General features: G+C 43.1%; 1 protein-coding gene across 5 annotated transcripts; it reads right to left on the bottom strand.

The window, feature by feature from the left end:
• Positions 1 to 93: 93 nt before the first annotated feature.
• Positions 94 to 27982, bottom strand: Mglur (metabotropic Glutamate Receptor). Of its 5 annotated transcripts, none has more exons than XM_077418852.1 (10): positions 21529 to 21733; positions 20393 to 20941; positions 15277 to 17249; positions 10945 to 11290; positions 9894 to 10377; positions 8964 to 9070; positions 6824 to 7095; positions 5650 to 6034; positions 4923 to 5394; positions 94 to 2411 (listed from the first exon to the last, which is right to left on the bottom strand). In XM_077418852.1, the coding sequence occupies exons 3-10, from the start codon at positions 15825 to 15827 to the stop codon at positions 2275 to 2277; spliced, it is 2754 nt and encodes a 917-aa protein (XP_077274978.1). In that variant the 5' UTR covers positions 15828 to 17249; positions 20393 to 20941; positions 21529 to 21733; the 3' UTR covers positions 94 to 2274. The 5 variants fall into 5 exon arrangements, with proteins under 5 accessions (XP_077274978.1, XP_077274979.1, XP_077274981.1 ...); XM_077418853.1 differs by having other exon boundaries at positions 20393 to 20926; XM_077418855.1 differs by lacking the exons at positions 20393 to 20941; positions 21529 to 21733 and adding an exon at positions 27831 to 27982.

The following is a 27982-nucleotide window of genomic DNA, read 5'->3' as shown; positions in this document are numbered from 1 at the left end:
TCTAGTAAGTCTGGTAAATTGAACCCGTACGGCATTTACACCGGTTTTCAGGAATGATGGATAACGGATGGGAATAAATCACACGCTCCGACACGCCATTCAATAATTGTTTTATTCCAGGACCAATTTATCTCCCTTTCTCGCCGCGCTCGTTACAATATAAAAGATATTAGTATTTTCTCTCTCTCTCTCTCTCTCTCTCTCTCTCTTTCTCTCTCCTGTTTCTTTGATACAATAATAACGCTCTTCTTCCTCGGTTATTCACAAAATTGATCAAACGTTTCAAAAATGCTATGAAACCGACGTAATAGGAAAAAAAAGGGTGCAAATTACAAACTTGCACATTGCTTCCTCATTATTACAGCTCGCTACCATTGCTCCTATTTTATTTCGCTTATAAAGCTTCTTGAGGAAACTTTTATTTTATTTAATGTATAATTATTAGTATTTATTTTTTGGCTTCCTCATAGAGGAAGCTTTGTGAGCAAAGGGTTCTACTTGCACACTTAAAAACTATAAAGAAGCAATGTGCAATTTCTCAATATTTGCGGAAGTTAGAGCAAATTTACCGAAATTTCTATAACTCCAGAACTAATCAACCAAATCTTAACGAATTATATATGAAATATAGGGGTAGAAAAAAAAGACTGAAAAATATAATAAAATTAGAAATAGATCGATATCTCCAAATTTAAATTTATCGAAATTTCTATAACTTCAGAACTAATCAACCAAATCTTAACGAATTATATATGAAATAGGGGTAGAAAAGACTGAAAAATATAATAAAATTAGAAATAGATCGATATCTCCAAATTTGCGGAAATTAAAGCATAAACAAACATTTCTTCAAATTCAAAATTTTATTTAAAAAGAACCCCTTGATTATTAGCAATTTTTATTAATTCTATTATATTCTTCAGTTTTTTTTACCCCTATTTCATATATAATTCGTTAAAATTTGGTTGATTAGTTCCAGAGTTATAGAAATTTCGGTAAATTTGGCACATACATACATACATACATACATACATACATACACACACACACACACACACACACACACACACATACATACATACAGACATTTTTTAAAACTGCAATTTTTCGACGTTTTAGAACATTCTAAACACATTCAGAAAAACGAAAAAAAATTTTTTTTTGTACGAAAACAAAGCTTCCCCTCTACGAGGAAGCAAAAGGAAGAAAAGAGAATTAGATGGTTATTCGTACATATTAAGAGGAATCTTTCTCTCTCTCTCTCTTTCTCTCTCTCTTTAGTTTATGTATCGCGGAAAGGATACGTAATATATGTTTTTAAAATGCGGGAGAAACATTTGAGATAATTTTCACGTAATTTCCGAAACACTCGATCAGCCTCGTAAATCGCTTTAAAATGCGTAAGAAAAGAGGGAGCAGGAGGAGGCTGAGAAGAAACACTCGAGTCGAAAAGAGTTGCATTCCCAATTAATATTTTCGATATTCCGTAGTAGATATAATTGTGCTCGCTTTAAGTACATTTATTTATTGTCCATTGTGTACGATTATCACGTCTCGGAAGGCGCTCTCGGAGAGGCGGCGGAGTGGGGGTAGGCGTGGAGGGAGGCGCGTGTTAAATGTCCGATAAATAAACGGAGGAGCTAAACGAATTAACGCGTAAGATCAACATTTACGCTCCTAATCAAAATTATGCAAGACACAAAGTGCTCGGCTAGAATTAGTGGGTCACACGGTATACACATACTCGATAAATGCACGTAAACGTACATATATGCGTTTTTTCATTTTTTTATGCGTATGTGTGTATGCGTGTTGTGTGCGCGCTCGCACACGTGTGTGTGTGTGTGTGTGTGTGTGTGTGTGTGTGTGTGTGTGTGTGTGTGTGTGTGTGTGTGTGTGTGTGTGTGTGTGTGTGTGTGTGTGTGTGTGTGTGTGTGTGTGTGTGTGTGTGTGTGTGTGTGTGTGTGTGTGTGTGTGTACATTTATATATAATTTATGCACAAGGACAACAGTAACAATAACGACGACAGCGATCATGATAACGACCAATGACCTCCGCTGAAAGAAGACGATCTCTCTCCTTTTCGATATGCTATGAACGACAGCCGCGTCGCGAGACGCTCAGCATCCTCGCCTTCGAATACCAGTTCGATTATGTATATCAGTCTCCCCGATAACAGATTAAAATTTAGAAATATAATATTAGCGATTTGCTAATTTCAATCTCTCTTTGGATGCCGCTGCATCCCCAGGTAGTCACGATGAGGGGGTGGTCTACAATTGCGCCACTTGCTCGTTGTTGGTCGTGCTGGACGTTAGCGAGATCTCGGTGACCCCCACGGACGTCCGCACCGCCGCGGTCAGGGCGCCCTGTAGGGGCACGTTCTCGCTCGCCGACTCGCAACCCGTGTCTGCAAAAATAAAAAATCGAAGCTTCATCAGTCACCTGGTTAGCCGGGTGGAGAAGGGGCGGAAAACAGGAAGCGAACGTCAGGCTGCGAGCGCCTGTGGAACGCATTGTCGCGCACGCTCGAATTCCGCCGTGGAGAGATAGATAGAGAGAGGTCCTTCTCTCCACCGTTCGAGTGTCAAGTCAACACGTGCCGTCGCGATAAAATAATTGGATTTCTTCGCGTCGACCGTTGCGTTGGCGACATTCCGCTGCTGGCGGCAAGAACTTTATTACGAATAAAATAATTTCAGTAACAGACCGATCTTTTCGAGGGAAGAAGGGAAACGCTCGTTACCACGCCGCAGCCGTATCGAATTATATGACGTCAGAAGCGAGAAGTCGCGCGAATCTTTTTCTTGGCGGACCGCGTTTTTTTCTCCTCGCGTGCCGCAAAGCGCTCGAAGCTCTTCCGCTCGCAAATCGATGACCAACTGAGAAATTCTGATCGATTATTATCAAGTGGATTAAACGGAAATCTCGCTTCTACTTTCTAACAGAATCGTTAATTTTTTTAACGAAAATGTTGAAATGCAATGTAATCCTCAAACTATAAATTCAAGGTCCATTTCCTCCGAAAGGGTGGGACTAATGCAGATTGAATCGTACGCGCGGGATAATAAAACACTAATGCGGGATGATTAAAAAAAAAAAACAAAGTATGTTTTTATCGATGAAACATGCCGAGTGCGATCGAAGAGAGGCTGGATTTATTTCGACAAAATAAGAAAGAGGGAAGAAGAAAAATTCGCCTGACTCCACGCTTGTGACATCGAGGTCGTAGTTTAATACAGCTGGGAAGAAATGGAAGCTTTAAAATTCGCTTTCTTAAACGAGAACGACCGATATTACACGTAATCCCCGTCTCCGAATGCAGCGCCGCGAGACGTACGATATCCGGCCGCGACACGTGAAATTTCTAAAATTTCCCGCGGATAATCCACCCATAAATTTGCAAGAGAATTAAGGACTGAAGGACTGGCGGTGGCGCATATTAAGTTAATAATTTAGCACCGTTTAGACCGAATCATCTGGGGGGTGGGAGGGAGGACCATTAGCGGGCGCGCGCCCGCGCGCGCGGACGCCCCGTAATCCGCCTCATGATTGCGTAGCCGCTGCTGGACGATGGTTAATCACGGGCTAGACGGTAGCAATAACGATTTTCACGCGGAAAATTAACGTTATTAATCGATCCCGACTTAAAAAGAGCTCGTAAAGGGTGAAACAACCGTTAAAGCCGAGCTGTTCTCGGACGGTCGCGCGCTTATAAATAAAGCATTTAATAAACTAAAAGCTTTCAGAATCTCCGCGCGGATTGGCCCAGATTTTCCGGCCGGGGCCGTTACAACGGCCGCGTTAATATCGAATATCAAGCCGTCGCGTCTGCTCCCGCGTATCGATTACTTTCTTTTCGTGCGAGAGCGGCCGAACGGCGGCACGGCGCGGAGGCGATTCGTCGTCTTCGTCGACGGCTCGGATCGGATGTCAAATCGGATTCTTCGATACAACGGCGAATTCAGCGCCGGATTTACGTTGCAAGGCTTTTTTCAAGCCGTCCTGCAGAAAAGGGGAGGGCCACTCCTTTCTTACGTTTTACATTATTATTTATTCCGCGTCACCCTCGCGTCGCGCGCGGTCTGACAATCAACCTCGTAGGCAAAACTCATTCGCCCGGACGCATTGACAAGTTCCCGGGCGCCCTGCGAGACACCAAGTAAGGCCACACGTAGGGTTTTTAGCCGGTAAGAGTCCGGCATAACCGTCCGCCCTTCCCCGGGGGCGGCGGTGCTCGTGATGAGTTTCCTTTACGTTAAAAAAAAAGGCAAAACCCATTCAAGATAGAATTGAGGGGTCTAAATTAACGTTACCGCTCCTCTATTTCCCTCCTTTGTAATTTTATCATCATCTTCATAATCATCTTTTTAATCTCCTCGCTACTGTTTTCTAGACTTTTTAACAAATTTTTCAACATCAATTCTGCCAATTTTTTTAAAATATCAATTTGCTCAGCATCTTATTAACTAAAATAATTATGAAACATATTATTTGTGCGCTATCCAAAACGTGCATCAAATATAGCGAGAAAATAAGTGATTAATTAACGTAATTAATTCCTCATTTCCTTGCTACATAATAATTAACAAACATATTACTTGTTCGCTATCAGAGTATAGCGAGAAAATGAGGGATTAATTACGTTAATTAATCCTCCATTTCCTATATTCGATATACATTTTGATAGCGCTCAAATAATATGTTTGATAATTAATTATTGATAGCTAATAAAGATGAGCGAATAGATGTCTTAAGTATAATTAATTGTTGTTGTCCCCAGGCAAAAGAAAAGTTTTTTGCGGTGTGCAATATAGTTTTGCTCATTTTACCCAAAAACATTTTTACGAAATTAACGTGTCAGATCACGTAGCTCGGGATCGCGGGACGAGGTCGTAATCACCAACGAGTTCAGCCTCACATTTCGTCATGGACGACGCGCCGGCGCTGCTGCCCTGCTTCTTGAACGTGCTGCCCATGCAGACCTTGCCACGTATATTCTTGTCCGGCTGGAAGACGATAATGTAGACCTTGGGCGAGTAGAGGCAGACCAGGGTGACGGACGCGCTCAGGCTGATCGCCACGCAGAGGGTCGTGATCTGCGTCTCGTGGGCGTTCCCGGTGCCGAAGTAGATCGGCACGAAGGCGAGCCAGATAATGCACGTGGTGTACATGGTGAAGCCGATGAACTTGCTCTCGTTGAAGTTCTCCGGGATCTTGCGCGTCTTCACCGCGTATACGGTCGAGATTAGGATCAGCAGGGCGTTGTACAGCTGGGAAAACAGGAAGCTCATGTCCTGGATGTTGCACTTGAGGATCACCTGACGGCGATCCGGATACGAGTACCTGGTCCCCGGCGGCTCGATGATCATCCAAACCAGCGTCAGCACCACCTCGGGAATCGAAAAGAAACCGTCTCTCTCTTTGTCTTGATGAAACAAAACGCGCGAGAACGGGACAAAGTGTCTATTTCAAACCAAATTTTAGAATACCTTTAATTATTATAAGTATACAAGATATTTTCGAAGAAAATTACAGATCTATCTTTTTTATTCATGATTATTAAAAATCAGATACGCGTAAATGAGAAGCATCTGGTTCGAAATGGGAACTTTGTTTCCCTACAATCGGGACCTGAATCCACTTACTTGGAAGGCGATCAGCGCGGCCGCTATGCAGACCTGTGACGTGGGGCTGATGTACCGCGGTCTGACGGCGGACCTCGAGGCCGAGTCGAAGATCCTGGCGATCCGGTTGGTCTTTGTGAGCAGGGCGCCGTACACGGCGCTGAAGCTCACGCCGACGCCGAAGCGCTGGAGGACGCAGGTCGCCGTGGTCGGAGTGGCGAGAAGCAGAAAGGTGTTCAGGTAACACACCAGCACGCCCGCCAGCAGGATCACGGTGAGTTCTCGTCCGGAGGCGCGGACCACCGGGGTGTCGCGGTGATGGAAGAGCAAGCACGCCACCGCCAGGGTCGCCATGATTCCTAGGCAGGATATTACCGCAGGTGCGATGGCGAAGGCGCTGCTCCACCTAACGAAAGGAAGTAAACGCGCAAACCACGTTTATTTAATTAGTATATATAATCTTTTTTTGTTAACCAACGCCCATTTTTGGAAAAATAAATAATAATGCTGCGAATTCCAGTGATAAATAATTCTCTTTCAATCTATCGGACAACACTCAACTCTGGGAAAGCAATTTTATTTTAAACTAATAATATAAATAATAATGAGTGTGCGATAAACAATCTATTTTTGGCCAATTTAATAATTTTATTTTAAAATTTTATTTTAAACTTCAACAACATAAATAATAACGAGTGTACGATAAACAATATGTTACATCCGCCAATTCTGGGAAAAGCATTTTAAACTTTGTTAAAATAAATAACAATGGATATATACAATAATTTATAAATATAATTATCTTTTAAAGTTTTTATTGGGTCGTCGCCAAATAAAGTCCGTCGAAATCCGTCAAAGTTTTACAGAACGCTTTTGCATAAAACGAATTTACTTATTATATATGTATACTTATATATATATATATATATATATATATATATATATATATATAATTATATCTACTTATTATATGTACAACTCTTGAAATTTTTAAAGAATAAAATAAAATTCTTTTTTTTTATAATCTTTAAAGTTATAAACCATAAACCCTCAAACTAAATTTATCTCTAGTTTCTCTTTTATCCCGAATTCTGCGATCGTTTCTATTAATCCTATAGGATTAACACTCCGCGATATCTCTCAATGATTCTCACGACAGCGTCGGAATGTCGGGGAGAGACGCGTGTGCGTGTACCTGATATGATGGACCGGTAACTGATAGCACCCTCGTTTGTCAGGATGCGGCCAGAAGCCCGGGCCGCAGTCCATGCAGGTGTGCTCGTCGTAAACAAACTCGTACGCCTCGCATTGGTCGCACACCCAGCAACAAGTGTCACCCTGTTGCTTCTTTATCATACCTGGCTCGCAGGGCAACGAGCACGCGGAGATCGGTATATCCTTCGTCCCCCGCGCCCACACCATCTCCTCCGTGCGGATGTCCAGGGAGTTGTACCATTTGCCCACCACCTGTCGACCAGAGATTTGGCACATGGTTGACCCGCCAGCTGAACCCCCGCACGCGCAAATGTCTCGTTTCGCGATTTCGAACCCAGTCAAATTTTCCGTCGGTTGCCAGTTAATCGCGCGCGAGAGAAAAATAGATAGATAGATAAAGAGAGAAGGAGAGAATGATTCTAAAATTTCTTCCACATTTTATCTGTATTTTTAAAAAAAGATTTTTAAAGTTCTTTCTCCATTTTATCCACGTTTGCGTAATTTTCTTTTAAATTGCATTTTTATATGGATTTACGTTGCTTAATTTGCAAATTAAGCAACAATAAAACCACGAGTAATTTATTTTTCAAATGTTCTTTATTATCGCAAATTGTTCAATTATTAATTATCAGTTTAATTGATTTAATTTGAATTATATTTTTAACGTCAATTTTATTGCTTTATTAACTTTTAATTTTCTCGTTTTCTATAAACACCGTTATATTATTTTTAGCTCGAGGGTTTCATTTTACCTCGGCTACCCCGGGCAAAAGCGGTTTCCCGGAAGCTCGCAGACTCTCGAAAGTACAGCCGTCGGGCAACTTTAATTACTCGTTAAAAAGACAGAGCCACTTCTTTGCGCACTCGCTTTGCCCGATTCCGTGTCGCGTCACATCGATCGCGCCGACTTTACGAGCTCGATGTTGTAGACAGTGGTATTCAAAAAAATAAATAGCGTGACGAGTAAATAAATAGCGGTAGTTTCCCGATTTGACAACCGTGATTACGCTAGAAACACGCGACGTTTGTAGCTGTCGAGAATTTTATTTCGACTTGTTGTATAACAGCGAAAAATGTCGGGGCAGCATTTTTGGCATTGGCTTCGCAATTTAAAGCTCCAACTTAAACACTCTTAAAATAAAGATGGACACTTTGCTTTGCCATTTTGCTCGAATCTGGATAAGGCTTGTTAGACCCTATCATCAAGAGTTCAATCATTAACGATTGCAAAGTTCGAAGTTTAAACGCTGTTCACACAGATTACTCGACCACCGGAAAATCTCTATTGATCTCTGAGTGATAATGTTAAAGTTCGAAAACCGAGAAATGTCGATGCACAGCATTTTTTATATCGGCTTTACAATTTCCAGATAAAAATTATAAGGTAAAATTAAATACTATTTTGCCCTTTTGTCCGAATTCAAATTGGGTTCGTTAAAATCTATCTTCAAACGACTGTAATATTTGAGCATGCAATTCAAACACTTTCAAATTGGTCGATCACCGGAAAATGTCATGCGATGCTTCGTGCATGTGTTAACGAGTGACGATGAGAATTAAAACTCGCGAAAACCGAAGAGTATCAGTGCAGCATATTTCATATCAACTTTACAATCTCCAGACAAACATCTCCAAGGTGTTCAAACGACTGCAATGTTCGAGCACAAAATTCAAACATTCTCAGATTGCTCGATAATCGGAAAAAGTGCGCTGCTTCATTCGTGTTAACGAGTAACAATGAGAATTAAAATTCCGTGAAAATCGAGAAGCATCAATGCATTTTTTATACCGACTTTACAATTTCCAGACTAAAATTTCATTAAAATAAAATTCAGCACTTTGTTTTGTCATTTTGTTCAAATTCAAATCAGGTGCGTTATAAAACTTATCTCCAGGGGATTTTTATCGGAAAATCTCGAGCGCTACCTTGTCCGCGTATTAGCGGAGCGATGATGAAAACTAAAGTTTGCGAAAGCGAGGGGTGAAGGGAGGGGGGCGACTTCCTGGGGAGTTCCAATTGAATTTATCGCTCTCGGCGGGCAGAGAGTTCGTTCAATTATGCATCGGCGATGGGTATAATAGCGCGTAACAATAATTAGAGCGCTCGGAATGAGCCTTACCCGATAGTGATAGCCATTGTTGTTCATCCCCTTGCGAAAATTGAGGATTTCGTATCGCGCCAGGCCGTCTCCGTGCTCGTCGAATTTCACCAAGCTGCCGGCGGCGTCTGCAAAATAACTCGAAATGGCTGCAAATTTCCGTCGCGGCCGCGAACCCCGAGGCGAGACATTCAGCCGCAAATTAATCCATAAAAGCTATTAACAATAAGTCTATATACATGAACCTAGAGTTTATTTCAACGCTTATTCATGTTACGTGCACGTCTTCAAAAATTGATGTTTTCGAACAATTTAATATTAATTATTGGCAATTTTTCTAATTCTATTATATTCTTCAGTCTTTTCTACCCCTATTTCATATATAACTCTTTTAAATTTGGTTAACTAAACCCGAAGTTGTGAAGTGTAGCCTCAAGTGGTTGAGACTTGAAGTGTAGCCTTTAAGAGTTATCGGTTTAACTTCGATGACGACAGCTCTTTCGTGTAACAATATTGTTCAACGGAAGCTTAATAATATCCCGAAACAAAGACTGAAAAATGAAACAAGAAACTCCGCGCGTGCGCGGACGAGAAGACGCAATGTGAATAACTCTCAAATTCGATTTGACAGCACTTTATTTCTGAAAGATTCTCACTTTTCATGAAGCCGACAGGATTCAATTCTTCTCGATCGATCGTTTCGCCGATTATCCCATCCAACGCTATTTCATCGAGCATTTCTTTAGCGTACCCTCTTCTCCCGCCCACCCTTCCCGGCGGTTCTTCAGGCACCCTTGGAACGAAAGGGTGTAAGACGAACGAAGGAGAAGAGACAAAGGGGAGGAAAGAAAAGAAAAAAGAAGTACAAAAAAGCGAACAAACGGCGCGTCGCGCCGTCACGATTATTCCCGTTTTGTGCGGAGGACGACGCGCGCCGTCATCAAGACTCACCTACAAAGGACACGTTCAGTAGATAATTCTTATAGAACGCGCCGCGGTCGTAGTTGGCCATTGACGAGCATATGCCCTTTCTGTGCCCGCACAGGTCGTGGCGCAGCTTGTTGAGCGCGAGGGCGAACGCGTAGACCGCGTCCACGACGAACTGCACCTTGGACTCCTGCTCGTAGCCGCTCGCCGCGTTGAGCCTGAGCTCGGGACGGCAGCTCTGATTGCCGGTGCCGGTCCTCCATCCGACCTGCGGGCCGAGACGCTCGTAGGCCGCCGTGTCTCTCCGCAGGGTGCAGCCGAACACCTCCTCCCAGTACTCGCCGAACCACGGATTCCGCCGATTGTTCTCGGGGGTGAGCGATCCCATGTAACTGTCGAATTCGGGGATGTTTTCCGATTGCAGCTCGACGGTGATCGCGCCTTCGGCCTCTTCCTCGAGACCCTCGACCAGTTTGCCCTGCCGGCCCCAGCCATCGCTGGCCAGCCACTGTGACATTCGAGTCGTTGTTTGAGGAATTTTTAGAGCGCAAAAATCACCGAAACCCCGTTTTTATTTCAGCACAATAGTAACAATGACGAAGATGAAAAACTGAGTTTTCATTAGAAATTTTATTTCAGGGAAAAAACCGCGAGACAAGCTTCAAAACAATTTCGATACGCTTCGGAAAACAACTTGCTGGCAATACGAAGACCTTACACAAGAAACGGCGAACGTTTGGACAAAACGATAGCTTTCTTTTATCCTCGATGTTTATCTATCTCCGCGTTTCTTAACTTTTTATTCTCTGCACTATGCGTTCTTTGTTTTAAATATTTAATTTACTATATTTATTATTTAATAGTCGAATAAGACTGTATGTAAATCGAAAAGTATATTTAATAGTTATTAAACTATTTTTGTTTTTGAATTTAACATCTCTTGATTGCTCGTTTGGCCCTTGAACTTTCTACATTGTTTTAAAACGATAGTTATGAATTAATAATAAGAAGAGATACATGGCTGGTTCCATGCTCCACCAGCGATGGCTTTACAATAATTACCCCGGCCACCGACCTGAAACGGCTGGCTGAGGTTCGACCGTCTCGCGGCCTCGAGGATGCCGCGGGCGTCCTCCGCCCGGGTGAAGAGGACAATCGCGCGGGCGTTCGGCTTTTTGCTCAGACGCTGGATGATGTCGTCGAACACTTTGTCGTCGGCGGCACTAGGCACCTTCAGCGCGGCCGCGATGCAGACGTTACGCTCGGTCGCCTCGCGCGTGAACACCTCAATCCCGTATTCGCCGTAGCTACCCTCAGAGTACACGGTGGAGACGTACGACCAGTTGGCGCTCTTGACCACGTCGACCAGCGCGATCGACTGGAAGGTGTCCGGCGGTACCGTTCTCGCGAAGTAGTCGAACCTGAAGATCGAATCAACGGAACACTGGGAATGCACTCGATTCGACTTGAGATAGTCAGAATGTATGTGATTATTTATTTGTTTTATTTAAATATATATGATTATATATTTTTTATATTATATATGTACAATACACACATATGTATAAAAATATTATATATAACATATTATACATATAATAATTTTATACTATATATATATATATATATATATATATTTATATATGTTAATTTATACTATATATTATTTATTTTCCAGGCTTAGGCAAGAAGGAAATACAGCAATCGTACCACCAACAAGGTGCACGCATCAAGAGATTATGCCGGAAAGATAAAAACAGCTACATGAAAAGGATATGTAAGGAGATCGAAGGCCATCAGCAGAGAAACGAAACCAGGGACCTCCTCTTCAAGAAAATCAAACAGAAAACCCGAGATTTCAAACCGCAGTCGATGAGCATACAGGACGAGCAAAAACGAACCTTGACGGAGCACACCAAAATCTGCAAGAGATGGCAAGAGTACTGCCAATCCCTCTTTGAAGATCAAACAGAGAAACTCCTTCAGGGATACCTCAGCATGGCTGACCAGGAGCCTGAAATACTAAGATCAGAAGTTTAAGCCGCCATTAAGAAACTGAAAGCGGGAAGATCCGCGGGAGCGGATGAGATTGTGGCAGAGATGATCGGTGTCGGCGGCGCTTATATGGTGGACCTGCTGCACGTCCTGTGCAACAAAATCTGGAAATCCGGGAGATGGCCGGATGACTGGGTGGCATCCATATTTGTACCCATACATAAAAAAGGCCCAACAACACTCTGCTCTAATTACCGCACAATAGCTCTGGCTATCGATCATGTAACTTTTTCCCTAGAGCGGAAACGTGAAAAGTGAAAAGTTTCATGTAACTATCTCTTTCTATTAGTGTTGAATAGAAAGAGATAAACTTTTCACTTTTCACGTTCCGTCCTAGGGGAAAAGATACATGATCAATCCCTGATCTCCCATCCAAGTAAAATACTGCTCCACATCATTCATGAGAAGCTGAAAGCTTACATCCACCCGGATATTCCCCAAGAACAGGCAGGATTTATGCCGGGGCGAGACACAAGGGAACATATTTTAAACATCAGACAGATAATAGAAAAACTGAGAGAGTTTAACAAACCTGTGCTTCGTCGACTACCAAAAGGCCTTTGATCAGGTAAGATGGGACGGTTTATGGAGCATCATGACAGAGATGGGAACCCCGCAACACATCACCCGCCTTATCGCCAATCTTTGCAAGGTTGCAGAGACACAGTTGAAAGTGCAAGGTCACTTAAGTGATCGATTCACAGTGCACAGAGGGCTGCGTCAGGGTTGCATCCTCTCTCCGATACTGTTCAACTTGTATGGAGAATGGGTCATCAGAAAGGCCGCATACAACTGGGACAACTGAATTACCGTTGGAGGAAGGAAAATATCAAACCTCCGATATGCGGACGATATAACGCTCCTGATGGGAGAGTCAGAAGAAGAAATCACAGCCTTGATTGCCAAAGTAGAAGAAGTCAGCAAAAAGGTGGGCTTGAAAATAAACACCGCAAAAACCAAAATGATGATAATCAACAGATCATTAGAGGGATAATCACTTCCAAACTATGTAGGTGGAATCGGAGTCGTGAGAGACTTTATATACTTAGGCGCAAAAATAACAAACACGAGCAGCTGTGAACCGGAAATAAGAAGAAGAATCGCTATGGGGAAGACTGCAATCGCAAGACTAGCACATGGAAATACCGCGGCATAGGGAAAGAAACAAAAATAAAACTAGTAAAAACACTAATATGCTATGAACCAGTGATTTACATAGCGGCATTCGAAAATTATTATGAGAAATTGATGGAAGCTCACACCCAAACTGGCCATGGAGGTAGAGATAAAATGCTGTATTATATCAAAGACAAATGGCGAATTTCCAAATCAGCGTGTGAAATATTTGTTTCCTGTTGCCAAACGTGTAATAGAAAAAGAGTAGCTCTCAAAACCGGCGTTGTTGTAAAACCAATAATAACAGACGGTTTCATGTATGTACGTGGTCAGGTAGATTTGATAGACTTTCAATCGTGTCGTGATGGCGAATGTAACTAGTTACTAAATTACCAAGTTCACGCTACCAAGTTTTTGCATCTACGACCTTTGAAATCTAAGCACGCTATTAACGTGGCAGAAGAACTCTCTAAAATCTTTTTCACGTGGGGAGCTCCGAGTATTTTACAGAGCGATAATGGTCGAGAATTTGTAGCTTTCGTTATTCAAGAACTTGTATCTCTGTGGCCATACTGCAGGATCGTCCATGGACGTCCCCGACACCCTCAAAGCCAAGGCAGTGTTGAAAGATCAAATGCAGATGTTGAGACCAACTGTATTACTGCAAATGACGTCCCTCCTGACATATTTCTCACCTTGAGAGAAGCTGCTGCAAAGCAGTCAGCAAGTGGTGGTCAGGGGTATAAAAAATGCAATTGTAAAATAGCCAAGAATCAGTGTCAGACGAACAGGTGTGCTTGCTTTAAAGCAAAGATTTTGTGCAACTCTCGTTGCCACATGAGCTCTACTTACATTAATAAATAATAGCGTATGTAATAATGTGTATGTGTAATTAAATGTTTTATTTACATTTGCAATGATATCCAATAGTCATTTTTCTAACTGCCCAAAGCGTGTCAGGCCGTTAGGCTAACAGCCGGTTTTTAGCCTAAGAGGCTGAATTTACTAGCCTATTACACTAATTCACGGTTCATTACTCTATTGGCCGGTGTTTAGCTAAGTTCCTAGGATTTTAGCTAACAAGCTGATTTTTCTATAAGCCTACGACATATATATATATATATATCCGATGTATAATATATATATATTTAAATAACGCTCGCGGATAAATAATCTCAGAAGGCTCAAATAATTAGAAATCAATAAATAAAAAAGAGAGGACACAAAGCCACAACAGGATGTTCATTTCGTAATCTTTAATTTAATTTAATTTAATTTAATTAAGGATTACGACACAAACATCTTGTTATGGTTCTATGCCTCTATTTTTTTCTACTGTAAGAAAGAAATTTTAAGACTATCATTAATAAGAAAGTGAAAGAGCAACAGTTTTAATATTATTAATTAAATAGGAATATATTATTATCAATCCTGGATTACTAACAATTCATCTTCTAGATGCATTTGGGAGACTAATGATTAGTAATGGGAATCGATAACTTTTAATTAACGTGCAACCTTGAGATATACGTTTAAATGATCGTTTCTGCGGATATGTACTCGTCAAAGTCAGCCATAACGAGTGTTTGAACAGTAGTAGGAAATCTTCCAATGGCAATTACTCGCGAGGTCGACAAACTATGTCAAACTAACAAGCATCTGACGGGAATGTCAGATGCTCACATTAATTATAATTGAGACCTTATCGGGTGAATCAAAAATTGTTCGAATTAATAATTGGTCAAACGTAAGTTTCGAAAAAGGAGATTATAAATTTTTCATGAAAAAGTCAAAGTATATTCGAAAGCTATGTGAATTCTGAAGTATAATAGACCGATCGTTCAAATATATAAAGTTGTAAAGCAGAGCTTTGCGAAATACGACTCGAATAACTCGATAACGAGCCATTAAAATATGTATTTCTAATTAATCGTACCCTCATGGAGATTTGAAGATGATCTACAATTATTAGATTGGCACAAAACTTGTTTTATCGTTTTTCTATCTCTCCTGTCATTTTTGTCATTCTTTATTAAATTATATCTTAAATAAGATCACTTTTTCAACTATCAAAAAAAAAATTTTAATTACTTCCAAAGAGAGAAATATTCTTCTATGACATTTGCAAGCTTACTTTTCGAACTGCAGTTTCCCATTTTACTCGTGAAGTCAACTTTTGCGTCAATAATTTAACATTTAAAAGTGTACCAACTTTGACTGAAGAATTTATCTATACCTGGTCTTGTCGCTGAGCGCCTTGGCCGTGGAAGCCGGCGATATCTGGGGGATGTGAAAGAGCCGCAGCAGATTCGCCACCTGCAACGACACCGAGCTGTAGGAGCCGCCTACGACCCCGAAAATGGGCCCCGCGCTCGCGGTCCTCTTCACCCTGGGCGTCGACTTGTCCGCGCACTCCAACACGCTGATGTCGATGTTGGACAGGGATGCTCGGACGAAGTGCAGGCTCTGATTGAGCGCGTACGTGTCGCGGCCGCACGTGTCGAGGATGTGCACGCCCAGCAAAACGCCCGGCAGGATCTTGTCCTGCTGATTGATCTGATCGACGGCGAACAGCATCGCCTCGAGACGCTGCACGCCCCGGTGATAGATGTTGGGTCCGCACGCGGTTGGGCCGCCGCCCTTCTCGTGCACCGGGAACAATCCGCCTAGGACGATGTCGCCGGGTATCAGCACCGCCTCGTTGTGCATCCTCAACTGCACCATCGACAGGGTCGTCAAACGCTGTAGCGTCAAGGTCAGCAGCAGCAACGGCCAAGGCTGGTGCATCTTAACTGCCTTGATTGCGCGCCGTGTCTCACGCCGCTCTTAACAGTCCGCGTTTTCTCGTGAGGAAATTCTAGGATCTTTGGTCCGTCGCGGCCGTTACATCTGTCGGGATGAAGTTCCTACCTCGAGCCGAGCGCCTATCTCGAAGCGAAGTGTTTTCCATCCTCTGCTCCTTGATTCTCTCTGCATTTTCGCGATCGCTCGGCACACTGTTCTCCTCTCGTTAACATTATTATTTGCCTAACATTGAATTGACGGTATTAATTGCTCGATTACGGCCGGGATCCCTTGGAATTTCGAGATTAAGAATATTTACCGCACTCCCCGCTAGCAAGATCCCGGTCAACACGGAGGAAGACGCTTCTTCGATTCGCGCGGGGAAAAAACTGAAACACCGGATTCCCCGCCAGCGATCCCGGTATTCGCGCACCACTGACCGCGAGCTTTTTGATCGTCCCTCGATCGTCGTTCGACCGATCGGACGCGCTTTTCCGCGTTAGGCATCCCTCCGGGGGAAAGTACAGACGATAAAGAACCGATAAATCCCGGGAGTGTGCGTCGAGCCCTTCTTTCACGAGTCGCCTCGGGCGTTCCTCGGATATATTTCTCACGTTGTATATTATCTCTGCCTGAGTTTTCCCCGCAGCGACTTCTTTTTCCTCTCTCTTTCTCTCTCTCTCTCTCTTTCTCTCCCTCTCTCGTCTTCGCTTTATTCCCTGAACAAATGCCAGTTCGGTTCGAGAAAATGGGCAAGCGACGAGCACGGAATTCTCTCTGGAACTCTTTCAAAGAAGGCCTTAAAGCGTCCGATGCGATTATCGTGAATCCTAGTTGTTTCCAATAATGAACGGTTGTTCCGGAATCGAAATGGGCTAAGGTATCGGGAAGACTCAGGTGCCGGAAGGATCGCTCGACGTCGTTTCCAGCCTCAACGTCGTCGTCGGCCTTAACGTCCTCGTCCTCATGGCCATCGAGAACCTCCCTCCCTCCTCCTCCTCCTCTTCCTCCTCGAGCTAGGGCTTCGTTGAATTTCCGGCTCTTCTTCTTCCGTCGTCGTTATGGAATAATCCTCCTTCCCCCTTCCCCGGACACGCGACTCTCCCTTTCCTTCGTCTTCTGTCTTCCAGGATATTATACTTTTATCTCGCTTTCCCTATACCGTTTTTTTTCCTCAGGTGAATTTCCGACTCGTTACACGGATTTAATTTCACCGAGTCTAACGAGCATGAGATAACGGCGAATCCGGCTTTAAATCCGAGATGGCATATCGGCGTAGTCTTGTTTTGAATTTCAAAGCGACCCAGTTCGAGGACGACGGCGACGAGGCGCGACCGCTTCGCTGCTTCTGTTCTTCCCCATTTGCGTTCTTCTCAAGATAAGGGCGGTCGTGTAAGGGCCAGAGTCGTAAGTTCCGCGACAATCCTGCAAAATTCCACAAACGATCGAACAGAACTGACAAGGGAAGGCTCGGAGCTCTGAACTTGGCCGATTTTGATGAAACTTGGCAGGATCACAGAGAAAGTTCCCCTAAATTTAATGATACCCTTAATTATAATTATTTGGGTGTCAACAGTCAGCCGTTCCCGAGATATTTTAATAATAAATTTAGTGGCTTCTTTAGAGTAAAGTTTATTAGAATACTCACAGACGAATATTCGTGACATAGTGAATATGGTATTGTAGACTCGAGTCGTTTAAAAATCCTGCAATCAATTAATTTTGTATATAATAATGTTTTATGATGAAAATAATTATTGTTGATATAAAAAATAAATCACTTTAAATTTTAACATAAAAAATCTATATTATATAAATTATAAAATATAAATAGTCATGATATAAAATAACGTATAAATGAAATAATTCTAATAAACTCTACTCTAAAGACGTCACTAAATTTATTATTAAAATATCTCGGAAACGGTCGACCAAATAGGGATACCATTACATTCGCGGGAACTTTCCCTGTAATCCTGCCAGGTTTCATCGAAATCGGCGGAGCTGGGGGCCTATTCTGTAACTCTTAACGACAGTTTCGTTATCGTTATATTGTCGTTGCGCAGTTTTTTTACTATAGATAATATCTGCGCAACGCAAGTATAACGATAACGAAACTGTCGTTAAGAGTTACAGAATAGGGGGGCTGGAGTTCTGAGTCTTCCCTTGGCTGCGTTCGGGGAGCGCGCTATTTGCTTATTCTATCCTTGTTCTACACTTGATGAGCGATAAAGATAGAATGATGCAATAACGCTAATAGCGCGCTCCCCGAACGCACCCCTTGTGAGATCCTGATTTACCCGATTTGTTTATTACAGACGATCGCGTATAACGTTAAAATCAAGAGTACGTCGTCGCGCGATTCGTCTAAACTTTCCCGGAAACGAATGGTAATGCCGCGGGAGGGTTGAGAGAACGAGAGGGAGAGCGGAATCTCATCCCCTCCTAGAAGGGGAAAATGATCGGCGGTGCGATGAAGGCGGCTTCCGAGCGAGCGTACTGCGCCACAGACAGGGAACTCGTATCGGCCTCTCGCCCGCCAATATCGCGCTTCCGCTTTTCGGACTAATAATTTCGCCGACGACTTCCGGCCCGTGATTGCTCGGGAAACTGCTAATGCGTGCTACGTCCTGCACAGGGTGTATATACATATGCGGGCGCATCGGCATGTCGGAGCGCATATATCGACGGGGTTGGGAAGGGGGGAGAAGGGCGCGACGGGGGTAGCGAAGATGGAGAGGAGTGGCAGCGTGGGCGAGGATCGGGCAAGGGCAAGGGCGCGAATATATACATATAAAATATCGCGAAAATATGTATATACACGTATATCTCGAGATTGCCACCATAATCCCCGTAATCCCGTTTGACTCGAACGGAAACGGGAGAACGGGTCGTTTCTCCTCTCCTCCCTCTCTCTCTCTCTCTCTCTCTCTCTCTCTCTCTCTCTCTCTCTCTCATACGTTCCTCTCGTTCCCCGCGGGGTGGAAATAACGCGCGAGCGCTAGGGCGTGATTGTGTAAACACGCGTAATATCGCGAATCTCAATCGGGATCGCCCCGGTAATCCCGGTACCATTCGACCCGTCGATGAAATGCGGGGAGGGGGGGAGGAGAGGACGAAGAAGAGGGCCGAGTAGGAAGAAAGCTCATTTCTCTCGCGTTCGGCGAAGGCGAAGGGGGGGGGGTTGTAACCGCGTGGAAATAGCTCGCAAACACAAGGGCGTGATTATGTAAACACCGGTAATATCGCGAATCGCTTCGAGATTGCCCAAATAATCCTGAATAATTGTCCGACTTATCGAGGCGCGTGGCGCGCAAGGAGGGATGAAAGGGGCAGAGGGATCGGGAAAAACAGAAAGTTTTTCCTTCGCCATTCTCTTTTCGGGGGAATAACTGCGTGGAAATAACGAGCGCCGGTGGGAGGGTGGCGGAATCGAGCGCCCAGATTGCTTCCGGCCGTTCGCTTCCATCGTGTGCATCGCCGCTAATCGACGGGCGTCTTTAATAATTTCCAACGTCTTCAACGTACAAATCGCGATCGCGATAGCAGCGCGGTGGAAAAAAACGCCCGCGCGGCGCGGCGACTCGCCTCATTTAGCTAATTAAAAAGCGGAGTTTAATGCGTCGCGCGACGTCAAATATGCGGCGACACGTATCTTTCTTTTACACACAATTTCCTCTCGCGATATTATTTTCATGTTATAAACGTAAAAAAAATCCCGCAGTAAATATAATAATATTTATATCACATATATCTCCCTGGCAAATTTCCGCGGTACACACAGTTTCATATTTAACAAAAAGACTCGATGTAAAACAATTAGCTCTTTTATGATGTTTTCCCAGTATCGCTGTTTGCCTTTTATGCGGGAAAAGGTTAAGAATCGTAGAAAAAAAGAAATATAATAGAGGTCAATACGAGACAAACACACGAATCAATGAAGATGCGAAAAATCCAATCAAAGCGTAGACTATCAAGCGAAATATACGAAAGATATTGCTATGTGTAATAGGGACGTTTCGATTTTTTTTTATCTTTAAAAGAATAATGAATCAATTCTCTGTCCAAACCTTCGACTTGAACGGCCTCTCCTGTTTCTCATTTTTACGCCTCGATGGTTTTTTCTTAACAATTAGATCTCTACCCTCGAAAATAGATATAAAAGATCATCGATATTAATTCAATATCGAAACTCACATCATATAACATAAAAGATTAAAAAATATATAATTTAACTTTCTAATAATTCTTCATCAAATATAAAATATATAATACGTAAATATAAATTAATAAGATAAAATTGATAAAAAATAATTTCTTATTTCGACTTTTTTACAACTCGACAAAATGTTTTTAATAAAATTCATTCTCGTAACTTTTATATTTGATAAAATATATAATATATATTCTATGTGATAAAAAGAGAGAATTAACAAAACATAAAAGTTTAACAAACATGTAACATTATTTTCTAGCTGAAACGTTTTAAAAAAATTTGCGCCTCCGACAACTAACTAGATAATTTCCTTTGTAACTTAACGAAGTTTTTATCGCACGGCTGTTCGTACTTATAATCGCCACGCCTCGGTGAAATTCTCCGTCGTGATAACAGCATCGATCCGTTCCAGGGGATCCAGTGGGAATTCAGGGCGATAGATCCTCCCGTCGGTTTTTGTCGCTCGTGCAGTCTCAACAGGATAAACCAATTCTTCAACAAACGAATCGTCTCGAATGGCTCTCTTCGAGTCCGCCCGTCGCGCGTCGGCTGGCAAAATCCCCCCTGTCCTTCATCGATCCAAAATCGATTCGTCCTCCCGAACGATCTCCCCGCGATCGTTTAAAGGTCGCAGATCGAAATCGCCGCCGCGTACCCCGCGCGCACTTTTGCCACCGGTCCGCGTCGTTCGACTAATTAGCCGCGATCGATCCTCTCGCAAGGCGAGAAACAACCGGACAACTCCTCGCTCGCGCTGCCTAGCTGCCTGCCTTACGAAGCACGTATCCCGATCCCTCCGACTTTCCCTCTCGTTCGTTTCGTCTTTCACTCTCTCCGCGCGGGGGTTGCCCGCGTAAAATCTCCCCTCCCGCCACGCAACTCGCGTCTACCGGTGAAGAATCTGGAAGGTCCTCTCTCTCTCTCTCTCTCTCTCTCTCTCTCTCTCTCTCTCTCTCTCTCTCTCTCTCTCTCTCTCTCTCTCTCTCTCTCTCTCTCTCTCTCTCTCTCTCTCTCTCTCTTATCGCGCTCTTATCGCATTCCCGCGAATACTTCGACACGGCGACGATGCGTGGGAAGTCGGACGTCTCGTGATCAACGTTTTATCATCGTTCTCGCGATTCGGCGAGATCAGATTCGAAGATTCTTATTCGTCACTCTGAATCCGAAAAGGACGGACATCCCTTAACGTTGCTTTTCCTGTTTTTCGCCCTCTTCGCGATCTCGCGGAATCGCGCGGATCTTTTCCGCGAACGTTCGCATCTGTGAGGAAAAACACGCTCCTCGACACTCCGCGAATCTCGAAACTAAACAGGAAGCGAAAGCTCATCACGACTTTCGCGGATTATATACCTCGGAATTTCGCGAATCCCGAGCGGCAAGAATTCTCAGAATCGGGAATGAGAGAAAAAGAGAGAAGGGCAAGAAAGAAAGAGAGAGAAGATCGTTTTCAGCGGCTCAATGTAACTCGGAGACACTCTTCCGTCTCACTTTTAATCCCTTCGCAGCGGCGATCGGTTAGACAAGCGAACAAGACGATCGCGCGAGAGGATCTCTGCGAGAGAAGGCCGGGGAGAGGACCTTTTATCCCTCGCTCTCGCGTGGACGATCGTCCACTCGCGTCCCCGCAAGGGATGTCGTAACTCGCGCGACAGCGAGCTCGAAAGAGCGGGGGAGACGTCGCGATTGCAGCCGCCACGCAGCACGACTGGCCGAACGGGCCACCGAGCGAGCGGGCCACCACCGAACCACCCCCTTCTCGAGCAAAACCACCCTCTTTCCCTTCTCATCCCTCAACCCCGCCGTTTCGCTCTCGGTTTTGCTCGGTTCCACCCGTCGTCCCTCTCTTTCTCTCCCTTTCTCTCCCTTTCTCTTCCTTTCTCTCCCTTTCTCTCTCTCTCTCCCTCTGTCGAGAAAGCGCGCGTTCGCCGCTCTCTCCGCCACGCAGTGCCGTGTTACGAGTCTGCGATTTTCGCGCGACTTCTCGTCTCCCGTAAATCTGCGAGTCCTAAGGGAGTAAGAAGAAGAGAAAGGAGAACCGCGTGGTCGAGTGAAATTTTCTGGGGTAAAAGAAGAAGCACGAGTCGGCATTTTCGCGGCATCTCGAGGGGCGACCATTTTCTACTCTCGCCACTCTCCGGTCGGCAGCCGAGAGCCGAGTGAAGAGCGTTTCTCCCCGCAGACGACATCATTAAGATTTTTCTCTTGTAATCTCTCTCTCTCTTTCTCTCGTTCCCTCTTACTTCGGAGTGTCCGACATGTCGTTGGCGGGAATGGCGGGGTCGAGAATTTCTCTTGTCTAACCGATGACACTCCCGGTCGCGGGAAAAAAGCTTAGTTTTGACACGGCGATGTCAAGCGTCATCGGCTGAGGCGATTATTGACTATTTTCGCAGAAACTAAAATACAATATTGAAGAGAAATATTGTTGAGAAAAACGCGATACCATATTGCAGAAGCAAATGGATATCCGTAAGAAAAGAAGGTACACTCGTCGGTTGTCGAGAGAACCGAGCGTTTACAAATTCAAATTCATCACTTGCCTTTCTTGTTACGGAAGAAAATAGAGACGTAAGACGGCCCCAGCAAGACGGCCTGCAGCAAGACGCCTGGATGTAAAAGTGTTCAATTTTATTTGTTATGTTTGTATTTTAAATTTGATGCACTTTTTCTGCCACAGCGAAAGATATAAATTATTCAATACCTTCTATGCGGAAAGCGGTTCTTTTTATTGCGGATTCTTTTCCGGAATCCCTTTCTCAGCGAAAACGTCGATGTGTTTACAGCTTCTGTGTAATTCCAAGAATTCAGATGATAATAATAACGAATAATAATTATAATTATGCGGCAGACTGAAATTAAGACTTTGATCGACTATAACTGCTTCGGGGGAGAGAAAGAAGAAGGACAGGGGTAATAAAAGAATATTCTTTAATTAATTTCTAAGCGAGCTTTTTTAATGGCGTTTTAATTTAAAACCTTAATCACACGAGTACACAATATTAGGTGTGTAAGTAGCATCACGTGATAAAAAAAGGGGAAAACTTTTTAACAGACCGAGCTCTAAGAGAGAGAGAAGGTAGATGAAATCTCAAGTGGCTCTAACTTTAATAGGCTCTAAATGTAATCTTCGTAGCTCGGTCACAATGTACCGACGTTAAAAATCAGAATATTGCGGCAAAAGTAACGGGGAGAGAGAAGTCGTTTCTCTTATCGGCAAAGAGACGCTCTTTCTTTCCTCTATATAATTAAGATCAAATTGGACAGCATCTGTGTAGCGGCTGTCCGGAATTCACGCGCGTATAGACCGATGATAGCCGCGCGGAATTTTGACGTCTCTCTCCGGGGAACGTCGAACATCCCCTCGTGGAGAGAAAATTCACCCCTCGACACATTTCCCGGTCGACGTCGTCGGATCATCGCGCATTTCCAGATGGGAAACGTCATGCCGCACGTCGTGCACACGACGTGCAGCAACAGGGATAAGTCATTTTATTGATCCGGCTTAATATCGCGCTCGCGGAGCTACCTGCCTGCTCGCCGTGTGTGTTCTCTTCTTTCTCTCGCACCAGGAGAGTGTGGGACGTCACGTGTCAGGACGTATACATGGTATATCCACAGTATCGCGCGAATACGTGGCGCGACGTAACGCAGATAACGAAAATGTCAATAGCAATAGGACGCGATCGACGCCGCGATATGCGCTTTCCTCGCACGCGACTTCTCTCTCTCTCTCTCTCTCTCTCTCTCTCTCTCTCTCTCTCTCTCTTTCTCTCTCCCTTTCCCCCCTCTCCTTCTTCTGTCTCTTCTTTCTCTTTTTTCTTTTTCTCCCGGTTGCTTAATTTTTGTGTTTGAAGAAATATATCCGAGAGAATTTAATAAATAACGCTTCTCTCTCTCTCTCTCTCTCTCATACACACACATATACGCGCGCGCGTTTTCGAAATCGCTCAGTTTAATCCCAGAACTAATATTTAAAATAGCGAATCTCTAATACAGCAAAATTAAAAGTAAACATTTTTATCATATTTTTTTGCAATATAAAAATTTAAAACTATTTAATTTAGAAATTACATCAACTGACCAAAACCCATGGTCGAAATTAATAATGTCTCGATGATTGATCCGAAAAAGTGCTGTGTGAATCCGACAAAGCCAGGTTGGCTCACAGTTTTCCAATGTTCACATCGAAAAGACGTTATATATTGCCAATCACGGTCGATTTAAATTACTTTAATTGCATTCTATATACTGGCGAAGAAAATTCATTATTCTGTAAACAATTTTATATGAAAATTGCATCTTTCAAAGATTTAAAATAATAATAAAAAGGATTGATATTTTAGGGTTTGCGACGCAAGATTCATTCCAAGTTTTACTAAATAACATAATTAATAATTTATAATTTTATTTGAAACTGTGCTCAGTGAGCTGGAGACTCACTATGTTGTTCCAAAATTATAAAACTGAAAGATTAATTTTTTTATGGATATGGAAATGCCTATAAAAAGGTTTTTGAAGTTGCTGACTTCAAATATGACAATAAAATTCAAAATGTACCCACCATTACGGCGGATACATTTTACGCAATTTCAGTATATTTGTAGGTACTAATACTAAATATTTTAAAAGAAATATATAGTGTGCAACACACAGATTTTCTTCCAGAGGTACATATGTGTACTGCACAATTACTGCATTTAGTACGAATATTCCAACACTGTGGTCAGATAAACTCGAACCCGAGTCCTTGCAATTACGAGTCTGGCACCTTTGCCACTAGACCACACTGTCCCCCCCCCCCTCGTGTTTGCTTTACACCAATTGATTCATCTTATTATTCTGTATATAAAAGTATTAAGATACAATTATTAAAATATGGGTTTCAGTAATAAAAATAAAAAAATAAATAAAGAAAAAATATGAATAGTTTTCGAAATATTTTATATTTTATGTTAAAATATATCAGAATAGAAAATAAAATATCTTGAAAATTATTAATTTTTTGATAACCTTACAAAAGAACAATCAACAAATTAATTAACTAACCAATATAAATTAATATTCCTTTTCAATTTATTTCTTTAATGTCTGTTTAAAACACGGCTGATAAAAAAAAATTGCTTTTTCATTATTCGATTAAATTTCTTATTTACGGGGTATATTTCAAAGCACTTAATAAATAATATTTCTTTTTTCTCTCTTCTTCTTTTTCTTTCTTTCTTTCTTTCTTTATACTTCTCTCTCCCTCTTCCTTTTTCACATTCTTTTTTGAGCTAGACTATTTCTGGCCAAATATTTGGTTGTATAAGGAGCCGCCGCGTGTGCGGTTTCAAGACTCCATTTATCTCGTTATTCGTCTTGGGTTATCGAGTGGAAAGCTGGATGAATCGCGCGTCTTGTAAAACGCACGAGGTGGTTTTGTCGCACCCTACGCCCTCGAGATTCGTCGGCGAATTCACAGACAAAAGCTTCGAGTCGATTTTCCATCCTTCTTGGCTCTGAATTTTTGATACCATCGATGCGTCCCCTGTGACCAAATACTTGACTCCATCCAAATATTAATTCCTTTGACCGATTTTTCGACGAGTGTGCACTCGGTCCATACTCTTCTCTATCATCTATCACGAATTTCCAACACCCTTTAAACATTACTCGCGCTCGTAACTGAGCTTTGTTGGAATACCGCGAGAAATTTCGTCTTTCTCTGCGAGAGGTCTTATATAATAAATGCGTGCAGAGTCTCGGTTTAGTTTGCAATTAACATCCATATATTGTAATTCGTTTGCAATTAACAGCCACAATGTAATTCGTAACTCGCTGCAAAGTGGCATCCACGTTAGCCTTTAAAATTGCATTTTCCAGCATTAAATATATCTCGACTCGGTCGAATCTTCCCGGTCGCGTTTAATTACGTTAATTTCAGAATTCCCGTGCCTGCCTGAATTCTGGCCGAAAATCGGACGTATTGACCCCTTTCGCGGGCTTCATCCGTATTAGCGTCTGGCGTGGTCCGAAACACGCTGTCGCGCGGAGCCTCCGTTGCTCCGAATCGGGGCCTCGCAGCACAGCGGGATCGTACACGACGGAAGATTGACGGAGGGAAATGGAGAATGGAGCGGCTTGGCGAACGCGCGACAATGGGCGCGAAGAAAGGGTGGCACAAAAAGCCCTCCGGCATGGAAGGCGCTCGTTTTTCTCGGGGCACGAGAAGCTATTTCAGTTAACGCGGATGCGAAGAAAACGCGGCAGCTGTTACAAAACACGCCGTGTCGCGTCGGGCAGGTGCGCGCGAATCCTCACCTCATTGCGATATGTATTTTCCCATTTTCCTCGCTGTAAGCCGCCCTCTCTCTCTACCCTTTCCGCCCTGCTGAAGCGCGCCGTGAGGCATGTTATGTGCCAGCGCACGTATAATTTAGTCTTCTTCTTTTTCTTCTTCATTGGCTCTCCTTTTTCATGTCATCCTATCCCTAATTGGGACGTATTAGTGCCGTGCTTTTTGAAATTTTCTAATTCTTTCAACTCTGTAGTTTTTAGTCTTCTTCTTTTTCTTCTTCGTTGGATCTTTTTTTTCATATCCATCTTTGGTTGGGACGTAATGTACCTTGCATTTCGAACTTTTCTAATTCTTTCACCTCTTTAGTTTTTAGTTCTTTAGTTCTCCTTTTTCTTCTTTGTTAGATCTTCTTTTTCATATTCGTCTCTAATTGGGATGTAGTACCATGCTTTCCGAAATTTTCTAATTTTTTCAACTCTTTTTAGTTTTCAATTAATTTCTTATAAATCGAGTCATGGGAGAGTCGAGATTAAATTCGGGAAGTACCGATTGCGAATCGACCGCTTCTACCTGAAACTATACGTCGTGCCATTCCCTATAATTTGGCGGTGGGTCGCGTATACTTACGCGCGATTTCTTCGCGCGTTTCGATACGCTTCACACGGACGCACGCTTTCAGCCGGAACCGGAATTAGGTCGAGCGCGCGCGACGATATCGACGACGCGACGTGCGCCATAATTAGGATAAAACGCCACGGCGAGGAATATCGAGGCGATACGACCAGTGCAGCGTAGAAGGGAATCGACTTTCCCTTCCCGCCCGGCGCGGTGACGCTCATCGGATTATTTTGATTTCGCGCGTATTTTCGTACCTCCCTTTCGAGGATGTCGCGCGTCCGAAAAGGGGATGCTCCGATATTCCGATAACTCGTCGGGTAGAAAATATTAAATTGCGTTTTATATAAGAGTACAATTTCCCGACGACGACCTCACGAGAAACAGAAATGAGCCGCAGATGAGAACCGCTCTATTTTCCCCTCTCGTTTATCTTTTGGCAAGATCGCTTTCCTCCAAAAAATCCTGCGATATTTATAAAAGCCATCGCACACAGAATCGATAGAGTTCCCTTATTTGAGATTTTATCACCAAATTGTCCGAGTAATTTTCTTCCCCGACGCGCGACGGAGAGAAGAAAATCGCTTGAACAGAGGACGTATATTAAGGTAAATATACCGGGACAGTTAAAATTTATGTCTGGACACTTTTATCGTTTTAGTTTTTAAATAAGTATAACGCGAATATTAAAATCAAAGATAAAAATATAATACAAGAAAAATATTTTTATCTTTTGATTATTTGATTTTAATTCGCGTTATAACTTATTTAAGGACTAAATTTAAATTATAAAAATGTCCAGACATTGGTACATTTACCTTAATTCGCGTTGTTATCGCGAATTGTGCGCGCTGTGAAATTTAGAACGAGCACTCGCGCGGTAATCAATGAAACGCACCTGGAATTCTACCGGCTTACTGGTGATTCCGCGATGAATCGCGCATGCCATCAGTTCCCGCCGCTTCGTCATTTCGACGACGACGTCATTTCGACAATTTTATTCCACGAGCAGCTGAGAGGTGTGCCTTTCCCTCTTCTTTCCCCTTATCT

The sequence above is a fragment of the Temnothorax americanus genome, unplaced genomic scaffold (assembly GCF_048541705.1).
Source record: "Temnothorax americanus isolate GAGA-0224 unplaced genomic scaffold, ASM4854170v1 Scaffold50, whole genome shotgun sequence".
NCBI lineage: Eukaryota > Metazoa > Arthropoda > Insecta > Hymenoptera > Formicidae > Temnothorax > Temnothorax americanus.
Note: the sequence above shows the minus strand (reverse complement) of the source record. Positions and strands in the feature narration are given on the sequence as shown.

Coding starts and splice junctions, on each gene's coding strand:
- Mglur (XM_077418855.1), bottom strand. CDS start 15,827: ATGCACCAGCCTTGGCCGTTGCTGCTGCTGACCTTGACGCTACAGCGT. Junction 7,096..8,963: donor ACAATGGCTATCACTATCGG/GTAAGGCTCATT, acceptor TCTGGTCGACAG/GTGGTGGGCAAATGGTACAA. Junction 6,035..6,823: donor TTACCGGTCCATCATATCAG/GTACACGCACAC, acceptor TCCTTTCGTTAG/GTGGAGCAGCGCCTTCGCCA.